Source organism: Protopterus annectens, chromosome 17.part0 (assembly GCF_019279795.1).
Source record: "Protopterus annectens isolate FY-2018-M chromosome 17.part0, PAN1.0, whole genome shotgun sequence".
NCBI lineage: Eukaryota > Metazoa > Chordata > Ceratodontiformes > Protopteridae > Protopterus > Protopterus annectens.
Window position 1 is genome coordinate 415,073,532 of NC_056751.1, and position 26,185 is coordinate 415,099,716.

General features: G+C 36.3%; 1 protein-coding gene across 1 annotated transcript in view; it reads right to left on the reverse strand.

Moving 5' to 3' along the window:
* Positions 1-1,861: 1,861 nt before the first annotated feature.
* CLEC11A (C-type lectin domain containing 11A) overlaps positions 1,862-26,185 on the reverse strand; it is a 404,688-nt gene continuing 380,364 nt past the window's right edge. The window contains exon 4 of the mRNA XM_044059398.1: positions 1,862-5,802. Coding sequence (XP_043915333.1) covers positions 5,402-5,802 — 401 coding nt within the window. The 3' untranslated portion in view covers positions 1,862-5,401. The remainder of the gene's footprint in view (positions 5,803-26,185) is intronic.

Genomic DNA, 26,185 nt, shown 5'->3' on the forward strand with positions numbered 1-26,185 from the left:
ATTATTTTGAGCCCAACACCAGGAAATGCCAAGGAATTTGGTACAGTTGAGAGGTATAAGTGATATGAGGTGTGCCAACATTATGCTGTAATTTTTTATCCAACTTACCCCATCAATGTCTCTATTACCTCCTAACATCTGATTACTATCCATACTATCCAGGGCCCCCGGAAGTTTTCTATCTCTCTTTAGGGGGTGATATTACCCATGTTGAGAACCACTGGTTTAAGCAAAAGTAATTCAAAAGTAACTCATATTTAAGTTACTAGTTACTAAAAAAAAGTAATATATTACTATTACTTTGTTACTATTTGAAAAAATAACTAGTTATATTACTAGTTACTAGAAACTGTAATATATTACATATTGTAATATATTACTCCCATCACTAGCTATGAGATCCTGAGTCCACTAATGGGAATGCTGGAGACCATGTGTAAATTCTGTATAACCCAAGGGCCACTCACATACACATGACACATCACATAACTCCAGGCAAATAACTTTTCAACTGACTTTGTTTTTCAAGGACTTTACAGTTTGTACTGCTGATTCATCAAACAAAAGTAATATTTTCTGAGGAAGGGATGTTTCCCAGCAATATATTCTTCATGTCATAGTACTACAGGTTACTGATTCAGATATTGGCATGCTAAAGTGAAAAATCAAGATCATAATTGCATATAAACTCATTAAATGCACTGTTAATGGAGAAATATTGACAGTTGTGGAACTTTAGGGTAACAATATACTAAACGTCAGCTGTTTAAAATTAAATTATTTTTCTTATACCCCAGAATGCTTCTCACAACCATACTCACAAACAGGAAACTTGCTGAAACAAACCAGCCAAAAACCATGGCATTTGATTGCTTAAATGCCAGGAACATTTGCTGCTGTTGTTTCATTCTTTATTTGAAAGGAATACGTTTGTTTTAAAAAGAACCAGAAAAATGAAACAAAAATAGAAATCAAGCAGTAGTAATAAACATAAAGTATACATAAGGTTTATAATATTGCTATAGCTAATCAACCCCTATGTGCAGTGACTGTGGTGCTCTTTGCCCTGCTTTGGGCATCACTACACTCATAAAGGTTGACTATGATTCATACCTTGCTTTTACCTTGCCTTAACTATTGCTGTTCTCTCTGTTTTAGAGTATTTGATGGTATTCTAGCAGTCAAGCAACAGATCGAGAACTCAGCAGCCATGCTAATTAACAGTACCCTTCAAGTGTACCTTAAAAAAAAAAGATTCACTGACTCAAACACTAACAGGATCATTGACTATAACATATTGTTTAAATTTATTTATTTATTTATTTATTTATATTTGTTTACCAGGAAATTCCAACTGGACACAGGTCCTTTTTCAGCGGAGGCCCGGGGAGAAAAGCTCCACAGAGTGAACATTGATAAATGGTGTACATAAGAATCAGTACTGTATACATTATAGGTGATCATGACATAAAGAAGAAAAAGAATACAGGTACACATCTGGTGCCATTAGGTAGTAGCTCTTGTTACATATCAAGAGAAGGAGTAGAAACATAGCAAAACAATTGTATAACAGTAATACAGTTCAACAATTATTAAACAAATGTTAATATACAATAATAAATACCAAGAATTAATAAATCCTGGAAAGGATTTCCTAGCAGAGTAATCTTTGGATCAGTTTTATAATGCTATGATGTAGGGGAGGCTCTATCTATGCCGGGTTAAAGAGAGGAAGGTAGAAGGAGGGAGGGGGTAAATGGAATAATGTTCTGTGTATGTTTAATGTATATTACTTCTTTAATGTAATTATGCAACACTGTAATCCTCTGTAATCCTAGAACATAACTGAAGCACCAAGAAATGAATGGAAAAAGTTTGATACTCAGATTTATTAAAATCAATACTTTGCACCAACATAGCAGAAGCATTTTGTAAAAATTACATTAAAATACCCCTTTTAGACACCTCCCAACACAAAACTTGGACTGTGGCATATTGGTTGTATCACTGAATTGTGCACCATGAGCAAACCACATGACTGGGACTGCAGTCATAATCAAGTTGTTATATCTTAGAGTCATGGATATCAGCAACTTCTGAGAAATCACGTTAAGAAATTCACCTCTAGAGCACAGCATCATAAAGCACAACAGCTGATTCTTGATATCCATGTAAAGAACATATAATAGTCAAGTTATGATCAGAAAGACCTAATCATACTTCTTTGTAGTAAACGAAGCCTTACCTGTTATAGAAAACAAAAACTGTTAAGAGCACAAACTGCCTTATGGCTTTGAAAGCAGTAAAACACTTAGCACTGACACACAGACAGTGAGAAGAAGCAGTGTGTCTAACTGACAAATGAATGGCTTTAGAAGCCACACTTTTATTTTGTGTGTGTGTGTGTGTGTGTGTGTGTGTGTGTGTGTGTGTGTGTGTGTGTGTGTTAGTCCGAGTGTGAGAGAGAGAGACAGTGTGAGAAAAGAAAACAAAGAAATGTCTTACAGTTTTTAACAGTGTGAAAATGCTTCGAATGCTGTTCTTTGGCAACAAGAATTGGTTGCTGTTATTCTCTACCAGGAGACTAGAGCTTAACACCACTGAAAGAACCATTCTTACATGAGAGAAGTGCTTAACAGAGTTTTCTTTTTCCTGAATTCAGAGTAAAATAGTTGTACTATGTGCACTACACAGATTATTAGGTGTAAAAGACTGAGTTTGCAAAGCCACTTGTAAGGCGTGATACAGTTCATGTGATATTTTATTAATTTTTCACCTGGAACAGTGGTGTCCAGTACCACGGACTTTTGTGCCTATATTATAGGCCAAATAATGGAACTAGGCAATTCATAGTTGTTGTCGCATTCTGATTTTCTGTAAATATACATGCTGCTGCTCATCTGGATGCAGAATGTGCCATTTTCAGACTTGCCATTTTGCTCTTCATTAGTGAAATCTGTGAGCATTATAGGAATGCTTGCTGCACCTCCTGGGTACAGTAAAGTACAAGTTGGATGCATGCTATACCTTCTTCATTTAGCCCCTTCAAAGCAAGTTGAGTCTTCTCTGGGTTATCAGCATAACAATGAGGGACCCTATATTTCTTCTGCAGTACCTCTGCCTCACTGTAAATCTTGCAAATGAGCATTTCCACTGTTTAAGCATGGTAACAGTATACTCTTCCATGCCATCTTTAAGTGGTTAAGTATTTTTGAATAAAATAAACAGATATTAAGCATATGTCTGTTATATTTATTAGTTTACAGGGTGACTCCTATTGATACTACAATCCAAAAGGCTTGGCATTAAGTGGCATTTACCTAAAACAGCCAAGAATTAATCACAAATGTTAGTGTTGTCAAAATGTAGACCCTAAATGATCTTTCATCACTACTTTGACTTCTCAAGTTCACAAAACACAGTTCTGTCTGCAAATGGTTGTGAAGGGGATGTCATTTGCTAAAAAACGTCAAAACGTTGGCTGTCACTTTTCTGCAGATGCCACCATGTTTAAATCCCATTCTTTCCCATGATTCTTCATGTATGTTTTGAAAGGACCTCCCATTTGGGAATAGGACTTCTACAGACAATATTTTGTACCTGTCAGTAATGATGATTAATTATAAACCCAAACTTCTTCCACCCCACAGTGGTCATGTAGCCTGCTGCATCAACTATAATGTAAACTGTGAATAATTCAAGTGGATAAATAAGGCGACAAACATACTCTCTCACCCTTAATATTATTATTAACTTTGTAGTCAACAGTACCATAATCATTCATTGTATGGCCTTCTCATTTAGCCGGTAGCTTTTATTAAATCCAGTTTTGACCTGACTGCTTCAAAATTCCTGTCTTGACTACCATTAAATAAATATAGATACAAAATGTAAATGTGGATTAAAAGGCTTTTGATTACCAGTCATAATCTTGATCACTTAAACAGAATACCACTGTTCTAATGTTCCAGTCCCTCAAATGCCTATAGATTCACAAGGTGCTTTGTCCTTAGATAAGAGGAAGTGCATAGGTAAAGCCTCCCAAACGGGGAATCATCTGCCCCCAAAAAAACAATGGTACTAATTTAATAAGGGTCACATTACGATTTCAAAGCAGTCAGATTTCATTGCATTGCCCATCTTTTGAACATCAAGTGTTGTTCCTCTTTATTTCAGCCTATTCATTCTGCCATCCCATAGCATCAGAAACTGTCTATAGGAAGGTGAGAGCCAAAGATTGCAGCCAGGATTGTAGGGGATTATTTATTTATTTATTTATTTATTGTTATGGATTTTTGTTTGTTTGTTTTGATTTCCTTTATATGTCTTACTTTTTCCCTCTTTTGGCTTGCAAGCATACTATCTTGCTCCAATGCCATGTCTTGTGTGACTGCACACTTCCATACTCAAGTTTACTCTGCTCACATGTTGGCAGACTCATAGTTGGTGCTCCCTAGGCCTCAATGCAATGCAGCCACATGACTGGATATTCCCCCAGCTGCTGCTCCTCTAAGATGGTTCTGTCAACAGCCTCCAGTCCTTGTGTGTGTGTGTGTGTATGGGTGTGTGTGTGTGTGTGTGTTGAGGGGGGGGTGCTGTAATCAGGGTCAAAACAAAACACTGAGCATTATTACATCCCAATTTTGAAGTTTTTACTGCATACAGAAAAACATTCAATTGATGGTTCTTTCTGTAATTGTGTCCAGTCCAAATCATACATTTTTGTCAAACATGGGAGTCTAGAATTTGTTTTTTACAAAGGTTATATTCCTGAACACTATTAGGCCAATGAATGATCTCCATCTCCATCAACCATGCATATGCATATGTACATGCACCTCCCCTTCTGAAAAAAATGCACTTTTACTCTTCAAGTAACAGTGTACTTTAAAATGGTAAATCCTTGTAAAGATATGCAGTGCTCATGTCATGGATACAGAAGAGAATCTATAAATGAAGCCACATGGCATTAGCAGGGCGTATATCTTATAAGTGGTTTATTGTGCTGTGTTGCGCAGCATGAGTCTTGGCTTCTGAGTAACAGTCTGCTCAGACTAACTGCCCATAAAGGTAGCGCACATAGTGTTTCATTTTTTTTTTTTTTCAAAAATGCTCCTTCCTCAATTATAAAATGCTTGACTTCTTTGGCAAAGTTCACTGTTATTAAACATTAAGACAGAAATTACTACGGTAACATCATTCTAATTAATTACAAACTTTGTTAAAGCAAAACAAAAACATTATTGATTTTATGCACAGCCTATTGCATTATAACTGTAGTTTCTCTTACTACGTGTATAGTCACTACAAGCTACACCTGCTCCCTTTTAACTTTCTTAAGAACTGCATTGATGGTACTAGTCTACAGTCTGACTTTCTCCTCTGCTGCTGTTTCCAAAGCCTAAAATTCATATTCACACATGTAATACATCCTACGGGCACAGTCATTGTCCCACCACTTTCCATCATCTGAAGAGATGGCCACACAATTTTCATGTTTCCCACCATTAGGCTGGCTCACAAGGAAGTCCTTATACCATTTGAAGAAGGAGACAAGGTAGCCATCTTGGTACATGTAGAGACCTTCATCACGCAGATCATGTATACCAATCCAAATAGGCCAGTTTCCTGGGTAAAAAGCATCTCTAGCATACCGTGCCAGAACTGCATACTCTTCCTCTGTCTTGGGCATGGCTAGGTTACCACCACTGTTATGACAGAAATTCTGTGCTGTGTCATAGGTCTCAAACTGATGAAATACATGGAAACACTTTCTGCCCACTCTCTTCCCCTTTAGGCAACCTGAAATGACAAACGAACCAAAGTTTGTTATCCAAGAAAATAATGATCGATCGAGATCAACATTAGCATTAAATGTCGTCCTGCATAGGATCAGCTTCTTTCAATAGTGGTGTCTTAGATATGGATGTTGAAAAAAGCTAAAAACAGATTTTCAGATATTCTTATATAAAAAAAAAAATATATTAAAGAGAATGAAAAACTAAAATTAAAATGCAGTACCACTTGTCGTGTAATGAATTAATGAGGATTGTTGTAGGCAACAAATCATGATTTAATACGTATGGGTTACACAAGACTGCTCTACCAACAATAAACATGTTTTCATATCAAACAATTAATAACAAGTGCCCCTGTTGAATATATTACTAGTAAATCAACTGTACTGAATTAGTGTATCAGGGCCATTCAACGTGTTTGCTCCTGTTATTGTAATATCAAACATTGCCAAGCTTTTTATGTATTGAATTGCTATTAACATTAATATGATGCTCTGGATTAAGGCGGCCATGGTGGTGCAGCAGTTAACATTGTCGCCTCACAGCAAGAGGTTCTCCGGTTCGATCCTCAGCTGGGGTGTCTTCTGTGCAGAGTCTGCATGTCCTCCCTGTGATCGTGTGGGTTTCATCCAGGTGCTCTGGTTTCTCCTACATCCTAAAGACATGCTGTAAGTGGATTGGACACTCTAAATCGGCCCTAGGCATGACTGCGTGTGTGTCTTCTGTGGAAGGTTGGGCGCTGGGCTGGCAACTCGACACCGTAAAACTCTACTGCCAATCATGAGCGGGTAGGTGATCCGCTGTGGCAACCCCTAACCGGGAAAGGCCAAAAGAAGAAGAAGATGATGCTCTGGATTAAAGCTGAATTCTTCAATGTGATCTCATGTAATGGCATTTTGATATGGAGTTATTCTTCCTCCTGTGTCTCACCTTTAGTAAGGATTGTTCACTGGGGCTAATCCACTTACTAACAGAGTTAAGACTAACCGATTTACCATAGTATAACGAATGAAAAGAATTAACTTGATAAATTTAAACTATATTCATTCACAGTGTTTGTGACAAGGAGCAAAATTCAGAAAACATGCACTTGGCTGCAAAAGGGTCTTTACAACTAAATGCAAGCAAAAATGATCAACTGACATTCGAAACAGAGATACTAAGCTGCAGGTGCTCAGTGCAACCTGTTTTGCAGAATGTCACCTACTAAGTCACGATTTGAAAAGTTATACGCAGTGAAGTGCTGCACATATGACTCACCTTTGCACATTAAAACTGCTAGCACACAAAGACACATTTTTATATAGAAAACACAATGAATGTATTGCTAAAGCTATTCTGTATAACTACATCAAATTTCAGAAATAACCACTTACTATTTTACATTAATGCAACAACTGTGTGGCATGTCTTTTGACCTCAAAGTAGCACAAACAGTTCACCAAATATGATTTAACAATTAAATAGAAATAGATTGAGTCATTGGGGCAGGTACTTAGGATACTGGACAAACGGTTACAGCTATTTGTATGCATGAAAACAAAATCACAGGATCCACAACTCTACATCACTAACAATCATACCTATTTATAAAACCATCTTGAAATAAACTAACAAATCTTTTTCAAATCTTTACTTTTTAACGTGATTTCAATTTCCCAGAATGAACAACAGAAACACTTATAGCCAAACAGAGAACAGCTGCAACATTTGTTCTTGTACAGTTCATAAATTTCCACTTTCTGGCTTTTCTTTCTAATTCATCCTTAGCCAGTAGAATAGTCTGGAACAGTCACAAACTACCCATGTTTTTCTGTGAGGAAACAGATGTCCCAAGCTACTGTAATGCATTTCTGACTACAAAGGCAAAAGAGTGCTTTGCTGTTAGATCTCATCCTAGGAAAGTCTTTGCCATGATTTAAGCTATTCATTCTACACTTTAAGTATCGTTGCTGTTAGACTATTTTAAGGATGTGATGGGTCAGTATTGAGGCACATATAGCAATATTGTATTGCACTGCATCACCATTTTTTTTTTTTTACTGTGATCTCAGGTTCAGTTCCCACTACTGACTTATATTGAAATGCATTTACTTTAAATGTAAAACAGTTACAGTGCCATTTGCACCACATTGTAGTGACACAAATTACATTTTTTTCAAAAGGCTTATATAAATCAAACCAATTTATGAGATTAGTAGAATAATTGACTGTAATATTATTAGCAGTTTTTAAGAAAATATATTATACAAAAATATTTTCTAAATATACAAACTTAAGTACATCATTATAAACAGGCATTCTTTTGTGGCAAGAAAGACCTTAGTCTGTTACACCTGCAAAGAAACTGTGTTTGTTAAGAGAAACACTTTTTTTTAAAAAAACACTTGTTTGCGTATTACTCTAGTTGGCCTGTAAAGGAAAAAGTATCATTAATATTTTTATATTAATCAACATATTAAAAATGTTATTGTTTAAATACAAAGGTCTGTTTCAAATCACTTTAACCTTTGAGGTATAAAAAATTTAACTTTAATGAAATCTGTCTGTTGAGCTAACATTTGTTAGCTCAGTATCAAAAATAGGACTACAGTCTTAATTATTTCTTTCACGATCACCAGTATTATACCAGGACTTCCGAAAGAATAGTAGATGGAGTCAATTCTGTGCACATCGCAGGGCTGTAAAGTGCAGTTTTGGCTAACATCAAAGATTGAAACAATACTCATTTCAAGAACTTTAATCATACTTTGACTTAGGAATGGAGTCCATTCCTGTCATGGTATTAGAAACCCAAAAGCCTTGAAGAAATTAAACCAGGACTTCAGAAGAGAACAGTGCCAGGTGATAATGAGTCTTTCATTAATTATTGTAATAGGCTGACCTTTTATTTCACTTATCTGCTACATGGCATGCCTTCATTGAAGGTTGGGCGTCGAGCTGGCACCTCGGCGTTTCATAAAAAAAAATCTCCTGCCAATCATTAGCGGACCGGAGTTCTGCTGTGGCGACCCGCTTACCGGGAAAAAGCTGAAAGACAAACAACAACATCTGCTACATCTAGCAACTGAATAAGGAGCCATGCTTGTATTGTTTCTCGCTTCCTGCCACCAGAGTATAAAGTATACTCCCTTATCTCTCTTACAGTATTAACTTATTTTCTCATGTTGTCCTTCTTTCTGTTTTATCACATAATAATTTTTGTCACTTAGTCTGGTTATGTTTTTAAAATCATGATAACAATGCAAACTGGTTGGTCTAGTGGTAACTACAGGATAAATTGTCAACCTGCTATTTCTTTATTTCCATACATACTTATGCTGCGGTAGCGTTGTCGCCTCACAGTAAGATGTTGTCCTGTTCGATTCTCAGCTAAAGCGTCTTCTGCATGGAGACATGTGTGAATGGGCGTACCTTCATTGAAGGTTGTACGTCAGGGGCTGGCAACTCGGTATGTAAAAATCTACTGCCAATCATTAGCAGACCGGAGTTCCGCTGTGGCGACCCCTAACTGGGAAAAGCTAAAAGATACAACAACAACTTACAGAGTTGGCAATTCTAATAGTCCTGCTAACATTTTTCATAATGATTTCCATTAGTCCAGGGGCTGTAATTGCTTTTCTGCATATAATTCCTTGGAATTCCTAAAATTCTTTAAAGTGTTGGCTGTTAACATATGGCATTATCTATCCTCACTGTCTCTGGCAGCTAAAATAAAAACAATTGTCTGAACAGGTAGAACTTCTCTGGAAATCTAACTAGTTATCAACAGCAACTAATGGACATACTCTGCAACCTATATGCCCAGAGGAATTGTTGTACAAATCAGGCCATTGTTCTCTTGGATATTCTTGAATTTGTATTCAAACAGTCATAATTTGCTTTATATTGGTTTCATGCAGCAAATTATTTATATTTATTTCAATCCTGTTTAGAGCCCTTCTATTTTGCACCTGATATTCTTCTATCATATTCATAATCTCTTATGCTATTTCATCTTCTTCTCTGCTTTTTCTTCTGTATGCAGAGGGTGAATAACTATCTTTACCAGTCTCAGTTTATTTGCTAGGTTGTAACTAAACAAGATTACTGATTTTCCCTGTATCACATGAAGAATTTATTTAATTACTCAACCCTTTTCTGTGACATAAAATAGCCATTAACTGGCAGTACTCTTGTTGAACTGCATGTGCAAACACTTATATTTGCATTTTGCAGTTTTGGCTTTCATTCAGTTTTTTACCTCATTTGTTAACATATTCAGTAATGATTCTGTTCTGTCACCATGTCTACATTTCTGTTAACATACTTGCTGATGTTTCTGGTCTTTCTACATTATCAGTATTACTTTTATACATTTGCAGTCCTTCAAGCTATGGTATCCAGTCTTTGTCATGTTTCGTACATATGTTCTGCCACTTTGTCTCTTTCTGCCTCTGGAATCTGTCCTCTCTGTATTTCTGCTTATCATCACTGCTTCTTCTGCATACTCTAGTGAAATGATTCTTCTTGTTGCTTTTTGATATAATTTTCTCCAATACTGAACTCTGTCTCATATGAGGATATGTTGTGCCACAATATCTACATTATCTACTTATGTTATGTTATGCCATTTATTTATTTATTACTTTGGTTTTAGCTTGTAGCAGTTTATATGTGTTTTTGTCTATTTTTCTTGTTTCACTCTAGTTTTATTCATTAACTGTATCTTTGCTTCTGTTTTACTGACACCATTATATTTTTGTACTTTAGTCTATCATATATTTCTGAAATATCACTGGATCTAGCAAACTCTAAAAGCCTGCTTACTTTTTTTCCAACTCAGCTTGTACTTTCCTCTTCAGAAGGCCTTCGCTATGTCTGTATTATTTGTGTCTTGATTTGTCTATTGTTACCAGTGAAGTCACAGTATATAGCAAGTATCCTCAATCTAGTATAATACATCTGTATGAGCATATCTTCTTTCCATCTTACAATTCCTAACTTAAGTTTTTTTTTATATTCTACATTTGTCTTGGGGTTTATATCTTAGAATCTATCTGATAGATTCTAACATATGTTAACTAAGCGAAATAGAACTTTTGGGACTTCATATCAATTACACACTTGTTATCTTGGCATGTGTAACAGTAAAACATTCAATTTCTTCTTGTTATGCTTGATGTTAAACTCTAGCTTACCACATGTTCCAGTATGATCTTATTTTGTATGCCGCAGTCTGTCTCAAATGTTGATAGTCTCAGAAATGTCAAGCTTTTTTACTGTATTATAAAGCTGTACTCTCATGTATCTCTCCTAATGACAGTCTCTTCTTGAATTGCAGTCTAACATTCCAGTTCTTCTTTTCAAAGGGAAATACACTAGTGACCACACTAGATAATGAAATGTAGCTTATGCATTAATTTACACTCTTGTCTAGTGAATAAAATAAATTGCCTCATCAGCTGTTTCTCCACTGACATGTATGTGAAGCTGAAGGTGGTACAAAGTCACTGCATTTAATTAAATGTGGTTTAATACAAAAACAGGGACATATTTTAATTATTACTCTTACACCCTAGAAAGTTGCTACAATAACAGGATTTGCATTAGCATGTATTTTCTGAAGGACATACACACACACACACACACACACACACACACACACACACACACACACACACACACACACACACACACGTTACAGTGTCCAATCCACCTGCAGCATATCTTTGGGATGTGGGAGGAAACTGCAGCAGCCAGAGGAAACCCACACGACCACAGGGAGGACATGCAGACTCCGCACAGAAGGTACCCCAGCTGAGAATTGAACCAGAGAAGTTCTTGCTAAGAGGTGACAACGCTAACTGCTGTACCACCGCAGTTGCCCAAAGTCTGAAATGAAAATGCATGTCATTATTTAGTTACTTTCATCCTTGGATCATCCCAGTGATTTGTCAAAAAACAAAAATTTTATAAATAACTGATCAAAAATACAAGGCAAACATTTGGACATTCTGGAAAAATCTGTACAGTTGAGAGGTATGAGAAGGCATCATTTAAATTCTAGGATTTGCTTCCACAGATACTGACTTATTAAACATGAGTATAAAAGGGTGCAACAAGAGAAGTAAATCTGATAACATTCAAGATAAGTGCTAAATTACCAGACCTCACAGATGCAGTTTACCTAGCCTTAACTAATGTGGGTCTATATTAGATCAGCGAATGCTTAAAAAAGCAAATGCTGATTGATTGAACTTATTTAAGCGAATGTTCAAAATATCGAAGCAACAGAAACCCAAATTTTTTCCTAGAGAAAGAATTCGGTTGTCCGTTTCTGTTGCTTCAGTATCTTCAGTGCTGTGGTGGAAAGTTACGGGTCAGATTCAGGGAAGTGTGCGATTGTATGGATGTGAGTGTTAGGGTGGGTTTGGTATGTGTGCGATTGTGTGGACGTGAGGGTTAGGGCAGGTTTAGGTGAGTTAGGGAGCGGGTGAGGTGAGTGTGTGATAGTGACAGACCTTAGGGTTAGGCTTTGGGTTAAGGTAAGTGGATAGTTAGTGGTGTGTGCATAGTTTAGTGTAGGGTTAGGTGTCAGATTTTAGGTGTATGTGTGTATGTGTGTGGATTTCTGTTTGTTTGGTGTGCTTGTGTTGTGTGTATGTGTTTTGGATCAGCATTTTTTCCCTAGGAAAAAAATCACTGATCTGACAGTTCGAGATTGTAAGCTTTCGCTTACATAAGTTCAATCAATCAGAGTTCGCTTTTTTAAGCTTTCGCTGATCTAATATAGACCCACTAATGTAAATAGTCTTTCAGAAGTGATCTTATGAATATAATCAGAAAAGTAATATGTGCTAACTTTCTTATAAGCCTTAGGCTGTAAGTGGAAACTGAAGTCATTAGAAAATAAATATCCCAAAATATTCATATCAAAAACAATTCAACTGTGCATTGTATTTCTGTTTTGTTGTACACTGTTTTAAAGAGCTGGCTCCAATGTGCAGAGGGATAACTGTGACCCAAACTAACTAAGTTTAACCAGTGATGGGTGCCAGTAGAGGTGGAGGAGGAGTCAGCAGGAGAGGGATGGGACTAAAGGGGATCATACCAGCTCTCCCACTCCTGTGGGAAACTGGCCAGGTTACCATGAGTGCTTCTTCTGGATGAAATCTCAGGTACAGCAGCTCAATGCAGCACAACATAGTGTGTGCAAACGCCCAACCAAAGAGCATCCATGCTGTAACCCAAGCAATGCAGGTGTGTGGAAGCATGTACCCACAATTAGCCTGACAGAATACTGCCAACCTAAAGGTGAAAGTTAGCCATAAAAATCTGAGCCACTTACTATAGTGGGAACTTAGAGTCCTGACTCTCAACCCCCAAATGTGTGACAGTAAAAAATGTCTTTTAATTGAAGTCTTATACCTTGCGCAAGAAGGAACCCCCCCCCACCCCAAGGGGTGATGTAGGGTGCAAAACACTGTCATGCAGCCAAGCAGTAAGAAGAATGTCACCAGTAATGTTAATAACCCCAGAGGGAGGAGATCCAAGGGGAAGATATTGTATTCCACTCCAGTAAGTTAGGAAGGATAATGAAAGAGTCAATAATATTAATTAATATGTTATTTATTTCCTTACTTTTGTTGGCTAGACCTGTAACCTGTTTTCAGAAGACACCCAATGTGGTACAATACAAGGTCCAGTCTGCAGAACTAAACACCACCACCTGGAAAATACACAATCATGGTCCTGATGGAATTTGGGAAAGTAACGAGTGAGGTAATAGGTATTATTATTGAAAACTGAAGATTCATTGCCCAGCTTAGCTGCTTCTTTTAGTAGTCAAGCTGTGTAATTTGATCTCCATTGCTTTAAATAAAAAAAGAACAGTATTATGAATCATCTATGTGCTGAGGCACTGAAGTCAAGCATTTAAGGAATGTATGTTCAGGTTTAACTAGAGGGTGGCCACAGTGGTGCAGCGGTTAGAGTTGCCGCCTCACAGCAAGAGGTTCTCCAGTTTGATTCTCAGCTGGGGTGCCTTCTGTGCTGAGTCTGCATATCCTCTCTGTGGTCACGTGGGTTTCCTCCCGGTGCTCCAGTTTCCTCCCACATCCCAAAGACATGCTGTAGGTGGATTGGACACTCTAAATTGGCCCTAGGTGTGAGTGAGTGCGTGCGTGTGTGTGCTTTCTGTTAAAGGTTGGGCGCCGGGGCTGGCAACTCGACACTGTAAAACTCCACTGCCAATCATGAGCAGACAGGTGATCCGCTGTGGCAACCCCTAACGGGGAAAAGCCGAAAGAAGAAGAAGAAGATGTTCAGGTTTAAATAGACTCCCTCACTAAATAAGAGAAGGGCAGTTGGCTCTGTGGTACAGAGAGCTAAAACTATGAGGACGACTGAGAAAACTTTAGCACTGGAGAGCTGGAGGATTTAATGGTAAGGTAAAGGAATGACTGGAGAGTGCTCATTTACTTTTCAGTGGAAATGAGGGGAAGGATGTGTCTCAGGGGTATGCGTATGTTAATGTCCCTTAATGGAGACTGGAAGCCCTAATAAGATGCATTTCTTCTAAAGGAGGGTAGAGCTGTTTGTGGGCTTATATCACTTAGAGTAGTTTGATAGCCCTCTGCATTTTTACTCCTTAAATATGGGAAAGTGTAGGGCTAATTTAAAAAACTCCTCTGATGGCTGCTCAGATGATGGCCCCACTACAATCCCACTCAATAATGTGATATGATCCATGGATCATCAGCATGGACAGAGAAATAAATAAGGGTATACACAACTAAGAAGGAGAATGCCTGACTTACTTTAAAGAAAATCTATGCATTTGTAGCTAATGAAAACAGATGGACAAAAAAGGGCTTGTTTATAAAACAGGAAGAAATCTGAAAAAGAATCACATCTAGTATAACTATTAAAAAGTAAGTATACAGTAGGAAGGGTGCTTTCAGATGTATGAACCATACTTTATGTCATATATATATTTGCAGTGAGGCAGTTACTGGAGATAAGCTGGAGATGAGGAAAAAGTCCAACTAGGCATTCCTAGACACTGAGAAAGCATATGGCAAGGTCCCAAGAAAGCTGAATTGGGCATGCCTGCAAGGGTTCAATGTCAAACATTTATAGAATTAGTGTAGGCAATGGTCAAAGCTACAGTGGCACAATTACAAGCACTGTTTGGACTCACAGAATGGTTCTTATTGGTAGTAAGTGTGCATCAGGGTTCAGCTCTGAACTCACTGATGTCCATACTTGCGGTGGACTACATTTTCAAATAGGTTTGCAGGGGTCAGATCATCAAAGCTGCTGTATGCAGACAATGTGTTATTACAAGCATGCTCTGTACAGGAATTTCAGCAACTGATAGAGAATTAAAATGCAAAACTGAAGACAAGTGGGATGAAACTGAATACAGGCAAGACAGTTCTCATAGCAGCAAATAGGGTAAATCAGAAAAAGCTGAACATGGAGTTAAAAGGGAAAACAGTGGAACAAGTTAGCAGCTTCAAGTATCTGGAAGTGTTTTTTTGAGGAGATGGGAAGTTTAAATAACGGGACCAAATCTTGAATGAGAAGGGTTGCATAAACTGCTGCAGAGTGTCAGCGGTTGTGTGTAGCAAAAATAATGCCAAATAAGATGATAGGTAAGGTATACAAAACAGTATTAACACCAGTGCTTCTTTACGGCACAGAAACCACTGCAGTGAAGGCAGAGCAGGAGAGAATGCTTCATGCGATGGAGTTGAACTGCCTGAGTTGGGTGAGAGGATGCACACTGTGAGAAAAATGAAGAAATGAGGGCATCAGAGCAGAAGGCATTATAGCTCTAATGGCAGAAGAAGCTCAAGGAGAACAGATTACAGTGGTTCAGACACGTGTAGGAAAGCAGACAATGATTTGAGAGAAAGAAAGGAAGAAAGAGGAAATGTGGATGTCCAGCCTGAAGACCCCTAGACTGAGTGTGAGAACCTGTGACAGTCAAGCATGACTGTTGAGAAAGGGAGCTGCTGATGAGTTACTGTGAATATGGTGCACAAGGTTTGGTACACAGTTTTACCTATGAATGAACATTATTTTAAGAAGGAAAGATGGAAAGAATGTTTAGAGCAAGAACATAAGCATATTTTAGGTAATTTGTCTAATGAGCATACATTTACAATCTTGTTTCTGGGACTGCAGATTCTGCATAAAGATATCTTGAGTGGCAGCTAAACAGATAAATTATTTAAAGGTGAATCCTATTGGCAGTTTGTGTTAAAACATGATGCTGACTGTAGTTTGAATGTAAAGTTCTTCTTGTGACATTTATTACATTTAAGAGGACAAATAAATAACAATAAAAAGTGGTATTATTGTACCAGCATTTTAAAATGATTGAGGTTACATATTGATTAATTAATTTTTGAGGTAGGTTTTTAAAAGGTGCGTTCAGATGTTTACATTTTTCATACTGTATTTTGCCTGTGGAAGAGCAGGATTAACCAAAAGCTTGCATTAAATATTTTGTTAGTTTACAAATAAGAAGTTTATTTTGTTTTACTGAACCCTGATTGTTAACTTCTGTGATGTGGTTCAACTCCCTGCTTTTGGTGGAAATCTTTATATAGTAAAGTGCTAGTTTGCCACTGAACAGATGCATTGTAGACAGGAGTGCCTTAGGTCAACTGGTGCCCTAGGCAAAAGGGCTCCATGGCGCCCCCCACCACACCACCTGGTGCCCCCATCCTGGTCTTCCTACACCAAATAAATACTGGAAAAATGCCCCTAATAGAGCAGTGCCCTAGGCGGCCGCCTAGTTGGCCTATGCCTAAGGCCGGCCATGATTGTAGATATAATATGTGCTGTCTCAGTCATATGGCCCAGTACTGAGTATGTAAGCTTTATGTAAGTTGTGCCACAAGTGCTGTCAAAGAAATTATCTATTGTATCTCTTGGGGTGTTAATTAGATTCACAAACACGTTAGAAAATAATCTGACATAAGCTCAGTCTGAAATTGAGATGAAGTGACCACAAGTACAATAAATGCTCATTTTTATAACTGACGTTACCCATTGTTATCATCCTTATCATGTGACTAAACTTGACCAATTAAATTAAGTCATCTGTAATCAGCTTATTGATGGATTTATTGAAGGAAGCAATGATTTAATCCCATATACTCAGAAGTTTTCTCATGTTTATCATATTGCAAATATTAACATTGCTTTGGTTTAAAGCAGACAAAGTAAGACTTTGTAGGAAATAGCTTCTCGTTTTAAAGAGATTTTCTACACTTTTAATAGAAATTTAGTTGGCAGATTTACAAATGTTGATCTTTGGAATATCAGGAGACATTAAACCGTAGTTCCATCAGAGTAAATTAGTGGTAGCTCAGGTGTAAGTAAAAACTCACATTGCACTTATTAAAAAAAGAGTAGTGGTTCATCTGGTTTTATTTACATATTTACATTATGTATAATATATATATATATATATATATATATATATATATATATATATATATATATATATATATATATATATATACACACACATTATATATGCACTCTTCTTTACACTGACTATCATTAGAGCATACATTTTTGTTTTCTTCTTTTTATAATATCCAGACTTATACCTGCTGATTCCTTCCTCCATAACCAAATTTATCATTTTACTTATAATGTCCCACATATTTATTAAACAGCAATTCCTCTGTTCTTGCTTTCCATAATTCTCATATAACTCCAAATATGGTCATATCTCAATTTTTAATATTTTCACTTTTCACCTCCTTATAATACTAACTTTATTATACCCTCACATATCTCCATACTTTGTGTACCTTTCTCTGCATCCCTTCATTCGGTAAATATAAAAGTACTTCTTCTACTCTTCTGCCACAGTTTTATACATTTGATATTCAGTCCCATCGATTCATGGGACAAGCTAGAAATTAGTCAGTTTTTCTTCTGTCATAATACTTTGTTCTCTGGTTCTTCCCATGTTTTTCCTCAAATTACTTTATTTTCTACTCACATTCATCTCTAGCTCTACTACAACATCAGAAATATTGTTTTCTCCTCTGCTTTCTTGTTCCAGACTTTCTTTCCCCATTACAACATATCTTGCACTCCATCTTACAACACAGTATAACATGGCCCTTTTCACCATATTGCCGACACCATCTTGTATCACATTCATTATTTAAATGAGTATTATCCTCACAAAATTACAGTATTTTAATACACCCCTGCACCCTAAATTGAAAACAATACTAGGCATATTCAAAACTTTTTCATTATCAAGTTTCAAAATAATTTAAACCACACCCCACCCCATTCAAAACATTTCAGTCATCTTTTATGTTTTTGGCATTTTTTACTTCTTTGCACATTTGCTGTAAAGCACTATCACTTCACTAGAAATAACCTGTAAAAATTTTTTTACAAATGACAAATTCATTCCAAGCTTACTTTTTTTCTTTTCATATGTAGCTAAACTGGCTTGTAACAGATTTACAGTCTCAAAATCACACAGGTTCATAGATTAGTACTAGGCTAACTGCCCTTGCGAGACATTTTAAGCCTAGCCAATTATCCCTTGTGAGACTCAAACCCTGCACCTTGTGTTTGTAAGACAAACACCTTAACCATTAGGCCACCCTCCCAGCCCCAGTATCTTTCCCCTTGTCAATAAAAGAATGCACATCAGTCACTCTAAATCCCATTGAGATAATCATTTAGTTCCACACAAAATCTCAATCTCTCTCTCTCTCTATATATATATATATATATATATATATATATATGTGTGTGTGTGTGTGTGTGTGTGTGTGTGTGTGTGTGTGTGTGTGTGTGTGTGTGTTTATAACAGCACAGTTTTAACTTTTTATCCTCACCCTAAGTTCAAGGCAATCTTCTCCAAGGAGATCTATTCCCCTCTCTTTTCTTTTTTTTTCTTCAACTCTAGCTGCCTCTGTTTGCTTATCACAGACAACCTTCCTGATCCCACTGCTCTCCACTTTCTTGGTCATCTGGCCAGTCAGTTTCTGGAAAAAGTATATCTGTCATCTCACTTTATGACAGGGCTGACCCTCCCATGGATCTGCTTTCTGTATAAGCTCCACCAGACAGACAGACATTATCCAGCCCCCTCAGCTGGTCTTCAGTCACCTGAACTGCTCCACCTCCTCCTTCTGTAGAGCCACTTCATGAGACAACAATAAATCAACTTCACTAGGAAGTACATCTGACTGCTTGGCCACATTTTTGATCACCTTGACTGCATCAGCATCAATATTTTGCAAATATACTTATCACTACTCTATTGCTTGCTGTCAAAGATTGTCCTGGTGCCACCACATTCAGAAGACACTTCTCATATTGCCCTGGCCAAATTTCCCCTAGTCAGTGTGAATACCACATAAGGTCTCCCCTTTAAAGATGACACTGACATAGGGGGACTAACCCGATCGACAAAAAATAAAAATGAATAAATTGTTCAGTCCTTTTGCATACCACAACACTACAGTGTTTCAAAGAGAATTACGAGAGTCATTCTTCTACAGATAAGTTATTTGATTATGCTGTTTCTGACAATGCATTTTTAATAAGTAGCAAATTCAATATTAAGATGTAATTGCACATTTATAAACATTCAAAATATTTCAAATTTGAACTAGCTGCATGTATGTAAATATGAAGTGATATTTTTATAAGACCTTAATAACTTCCAGATGCTTATTGTATCATTTTGAAATAACACATTTTCAAACTTCAGGCCAAATCCATGAAAGGACTAAATGGGTAGTATGTTTTAGTTCACATAATATCCAAACAGTACTATATTTCTATTAGGCCTGCTGTTTTCTGCGTTTTTCATTCCATGGCATAGACATGTAAAACAAATGTATTTAACCATAATTTTCCATTCATATGCATTTTTCAGTCATAATTTAAGATTTTGTTTTCACACAGACCTGGGATACTTGATAGGAACTGACCTTAGAATTTTGACATTGCACTCACATAGAAATGAATATAAATATATTGTTTCTATTTCTGTAGGCCTAAATATGTCACTATCTGATGTAGTCAATACAGTTCCATATTTATTTTATAAAATCATGTTATATCAGACCTCTGACATTCATTTAATATAAATTTAACTTCCACATTCCACTCCGTTAGCTCTTTATATGTACATACAAAGTGGCAAGTTTATTTTTTTCTGGCACAGTTGCTTAAAGGAAATTATTAAAAAAAACTAAAATGTGAATTTTATTTAAGTCTAAAAATATTTTACAAAACTAGAGCAGCATTTCAACTTTATTTAAAGCCCCCAAGTTTGTTAACTGGACCCAATACAATTTTTTAGTAATTCAATTTAGTTTGGTTTCCAGACAGCATGTCAAATGTGATAGAAAACACGTGTCATGATTCTCATGGGAAATGAATCAATAAAACTTGCTGGTACATATAATTGTGGGTAGGTAAAAAGTGCTGTACATTTTTTTCCTGCAAATCGTAATACCAGAAAGTAACACTCTTGCAATGTCCATGTTTACATTTGTTTTAGTTATTAATATAAATAAAATATTCTTGGCAATTGTTGAGATATTTATACTATTTAGACAGGTGTTTTGTTTTTCTCTCATTATATTTCTTTTCAGATAGGTGCAATTATTTGGATATTGATTAACTGAACAGAAGCAGTGATGTTGTCTCACTGAAAAATGAAAGACAAACTTCAAGTTTCAGTCTTTTTATCTGATTTATTTCTGAATCTGTTTTTAATAAGGCATATGACAAGTGACATCAATGTTTTTCTCCTCTTTTTGTATGACAATAGATAGGAAAACAGTTCAGAAACTGGATTTATTTCCCTCCTTATACAGGTTCATGATATTAGCATATCAAAGTATAAATTACAGCAAGAGGATTCAATTAATTACTAAACCTTATTGAAGATTTTTTTTCTGGCAGATCTAGTCAAATCTTAGTGTATTTAAGTAAACATCCATATGGTTAATACAATAATTGTTCCCTTTATCAGTGTTGGAAAATGCATAAAATAATGCAAAATGATTCAACTGATTAATGTTTGCTTTTACTTTTTGTTTATTAAATATCTTACTGTAGCTTCACAGTGAAAATTTTCTAGCAATACTTTACCTCAGCAACTTTCAGCTTATGGTAAGTTTACTATTACAAAATAATCACTTGGAACTACTAGCTAAAAAGCAAAGAGAAAATCGGAAATGGCAATATAGTAATGGATTTTTACCTGCCTGATACAGCTGAGTTATTCTTTCAAGGTATATTTTTATAATTTCTTTAATTTTTAAACTCATATTTCTAATTTCTTTTTTAGCATTTACTTCTCTAAAGTCAAGGCCAATGTCAGTGGTCTCTGGCTGACTAAATTTGCAGATAATTGCAAATAAGGAGCTGTCATTGAATCTCACACTGACACAAATTTTCTCCAGGAGGGGCTGACACAGACAAATAACTGGTGTCAGAGCCATGGACTAAAACTAAATGCATAATAGTATCCTTTGGGAAGTAATCTATCCCTGGTAACTATCATATTGACAACACACCCCTAAGAGTTGACCCAATAGTCAGGGACTTAGGGACACACATAGATAGTAATCTAGCCTTTGATCATCATGTGTCTACAGTGGTGAGGAAATCATTCTATGTTGCGCAACTTATAAACAAAGGTATGGCATCTAAGTCCAAAGAAGTCATTGTTCCACCGTATTTGGCATTCATCAGACCTATCACTTAGTACAATGCACCCTTTGGCATGTACCTAACCAGGCATATCCAGCAACTGGAGCGTCCACAGAGGTTTCTCACTAAAAGAATACAGGGTGTAAGTAATATGTCCTATGCGGACCACCTCAAGGCCCTATCCCTGTATTCTGACTCCTACAGGCTTTTGAGGGGAGATCTATGCCTGGCATACAGGGCAGTGTCAGACTCCACTCTGATGGACCTACTGCATATCCACAAAACAAACAGTAGCAGAATTACCTGTTCTAAAGACTTAAACCTTGCCTGTGATATAAACAGGACCTGCTGGAGACATAGGTATGTATCCCAGAGACTACCCTGTCTATGGAATAGGCTCCCCATCCATGTGAAGCAGAGTTCCTCCCTAACCCAATTCAAGTGCAACTTGGACAATTGGATGGGAAACCAGAAATTCATCCCTGGTTTGACACCTATGTCTCTAATGCAAACAGGTAGCCTGTAAATCGTTCATCTCCCAGGCCCACTCTTACATTTATCAAGGGTATCAGAACTTGTCAGAGATTTGGGATGCATGGCTAGGCTTAAAAAGGCCCTTGTGATCATTAACCTAGTAAACATCTGTGACTCTATGAACCTTTAATACATTCTGTATATGGAAGTTAATGGCCCTATTTTAAAAGACTTGAACTCAGAGTAAGTGACTACTTACACTGAGAGCAGGTCTTTTGGAGTCAGGGCAGACTTACAGTGAGAGAAACTCTTGTGGAATCTGGCCCAACATGTTTATTATTTGTTTACAAGTTTGCACATTTAGATGATAACAGAGGATATTTGCCTTAAATTATATGTTTAGCAATTAGTTCCTTGTTCCTCCCCCTTTTGTTCTATTATTATGTTGCAATACAGCAATAATCCATTAGGTAGGCCACAAAGTTCAGTCTAGATGTATCATTTTTTATTTTCTTTTATTCCTTTATCATTTTGACTAATAATAAATCCTTTTGTGCAGTTTGTATATTCTGTATTGTAGTTAGCATTCCTATGGCAACAGGGAAGTTATTACATTTTTCTGGTTTTGACAGAAACAATTATTTTTACTTGCATAAGAAACAGTTATATTTAATGGCTTAAGTATTTTGTGTACATGTTATTACTTAGCTGGAACTGCATTTTCACTGTGATGCCAGAGATAATGCCAAGCTCAAGTAAACTGGGTTTAAAACTTAATTGATATTCTGTGTTATTCTCATGTCTTAGGAAATGTCTGACCTTTGTTTTTATGAATCTGAAAGAACAAGAAATATCTTTTGAAATGTGCTGGATCTCCAGTCTTCTCTTGTGAAGGCAAGAAAAATATGAAAACCAGAAAGTGTCTTTTTTAGATGCAACTCTTGCAGTCCCTGATGAAATTAATGGTTTCTATATCCTCCAGAGTAGAGTCAAGGACAGGAAACAAACATTGATATATATTGGCGACTTCTATTGTTGTAGGACTGATATGATTAAGCTTTTATTCCTGATAAACTTTGCTATGACAAGCAAGAAAACTAGTCTAACTTCCTGTTTTTCTCCAGTGCCACCTGAGGTTAGCAATAAGAAGGTGATGTCATGTGATGACCATTCAGGGATAGGGAAAAACGTATATAACTATGTGCTGTGTTGTGCTATATAATGTTCATGGTATCTTGATTTGTCAGTGGTGTACCCATCTGGAAAAGGTATCTTCAGGAAGGTTATGTATTAATTTATTTAACTTATGTCAGTTAGGAACAGCATTTCTGAAGTAAATGACAACCAGAAAACTTCAGTATCTGTAACTTAGACTTTACTGAAAAGTCTATTTTTATTGCTTTTTTATTTCATATCTGTGTGCATTACCCTATGTATACTTTAATATTTATTTGCATCATTTTATTTATTTAAATAAATTTAAATTATTCACCTTTAAGCTCTTGTTGTTGCCATTCATTATTTATTATATGTTTATGCACTATTTATGTTATGAAAAGGGCAAATATTATTTGCATCGCTGGTTATTAAACTGTGTGGTTCACATCTCCCATTAGACAATTTAGACCTACTATCAGTGAAAGACTTTGACATAAATCTATTTTGCAAAATTAATAGCAGCAGCAGGTAACTGGAAGTTTGAGCAGCTATTTTCAGAGTGGCAATAGTACTACTGCAATAGGAAGAAAGTTGTTGGGACCTGAAGAATTCTGCTTGCTGTACCTTGGAATTGTGTGTGTGTGTATAAAATAATTATTTGTTTGAAAGGCAGTCACCATGTATAAAGGGGCATTGGAAGGCACTGATTGAAAGGGGAACTTTTGACAAAGGGGCTTGAGGTTGCTTGACCAAAGACTCAGTTTGGCAAGTGTCTAGTGTGCAGTCTAGTCTGGGTATGGATGCTGGAAGCACATACCCAGGATAAGAGTATAAATTTCCTTTATGTTCTTGGGGACAGGTTATAGTTAGTGAATTATTTGTTGAAATTAATTATGTGCACTTTCTTGCAATTATTTCACCCTTGTTTAGCAGTTCTGGTATTCAAACCACATTGGTGCAATCCATTCTAATGTCACAGTGGGTAGCATCCTGCTATCTTGGTAACACATTGTTGTCAGTGGTCCCATCCACAATCACAAGTACACATGAATATTTCTGAGTATCAATACTTAATGCATTTCATAAACACATTTTAATCATTTCAAAAGTGTACAGTATATTTGCTTTATTATAGTTTGTAATAAGATTATATAATTTGAAATATTTCATTTCAGGAGTAAGGGGGAAGATGAGATCAAATATGTACAGACATCACTGAAAATATATTTTGGAAAGCAAACTTTAGAAATTAACAGTTTTTACTATGTGTTATTTTAATTTGCTGGACATAATCCCTGTACTGATTCCATGTTACAAACCTGGCACAGGACAACATCTTTTGTATGGCATGCCATTTTTGGTACTGTTATGCAATGTTTTCCATATATATATACAAATAACTTCATTTGAATAATAATGCAGCTTAGAAATTGCTTGAAATTGTACCATCTGTATTTATGTGTCTGTATTATTTTCCTTTTAACCAGGAATGTTACTTTAGCTTCATCCTTCCCCTTGATTATGAGCCCATTATATTTAATTAAGGATACTATAATTAAAATTGATTTCCTTTTTGTACTAGTTTGTAAATCATTTACTTACGTACAAGGAAAACAGTAATAAGGTCCTTCTCATTACATTTGCAATAACTTAATTTGCATACACTGTTTCTTTAAACAAGACCTGGAAATAGTATCTTACTGATGCCTTATTATGGTTAATCATGTTAGACATGACCACAAGAAATATTAGCACATTAGTGATGAAACTAAAATGAAAATTGTACTGGCTTTCTGGGAATTTTCCTGATTGCTTTTTATGAAGATTTTTCTCCATGAAACAAAGTTTAACAACAAGCAGTTAAACACTATACCATAAAGAACACTATAACCTCAAAAACACATTTTATAATTGGAAGAGAAAACATAAGTACAACAGCACAGAGCATTTTAATACTAAGAATGTCTTATGTCTAAGTCTAATGAACACACATCTCATATATGTTTTCAGTTATACCTTCTAGTGTGCAGTATATAATCTTAATTGCTTTCAACATTTTCAGGAAATATTTAAAGTCTTTTTAGTTGTGTCTATCCATGCTTATGAGTTTCAGCTCACTCCTATAGCTGCCCCATGAACAGCCATAGCCTTCCATGGGGTTTGCAGGACAAGGGGGGAGTAGATTGCCAATCATTTCTTCTGTGTTACATACTGATACACACACACACACACACACACACACACACACACACACACACACACACACACACACACACACACACACACACACACACACCCCTAAGGACAGTTTAAAAGTTGTGCATCTGCCTACCTCGGTTATCATCCATAAGAGTGACCACTCATATGAACGAATGTTTTTGTGACAGATTTTTACAGTGAATGCTCAGAAGAGTGCAGATTTGCTTTTACTTGTATGTCAGCTGCTTTCTGTGTGAGATCGCTTTATAGTGGGTTTGGCTATTTGACCTTGGCCCAGTGTTGTGCGATCTTAGAGTTTATATGTATAAAATTAGCAGGAGTGTGGGGGTGCTAGTTTTTAATCATTTTAGATTTGGTCTAAAAATAATTACTCTTTTTTGTGTTGTAATATTCTGTATTTGATAAGGCAATCCCCTACATCATGTCTTTCAAATATGGGGGGAAACCGGATCAGCCAGAGAAAACTCACATGAACACAGGGAAGACATTGCAGACTATTCACAGAGTGCAATCTATCTGGGAAACAGACTGGCAAACCTCATGTTGTGAGTTGACAGTGCTATACAACACACCACTGTACCATCCCTTCCTGCTGTGTAGTTATCAAAACAATTTGAAATTTTTAAACTCCGTGATTTGCAATAGCTATGTCAAATAATTAGCAAATAATGCATTTGAATATGTTATTGTATAATACAGAGCTTTAGAATTTTCTGAAACAATTCTTTCTTTACAAAGAAACCATGTTACAATTGCAAACATTTTTAACTGTTTAGTTGTTTTAACATCAATAAACAATACATACAAAATATATGTCA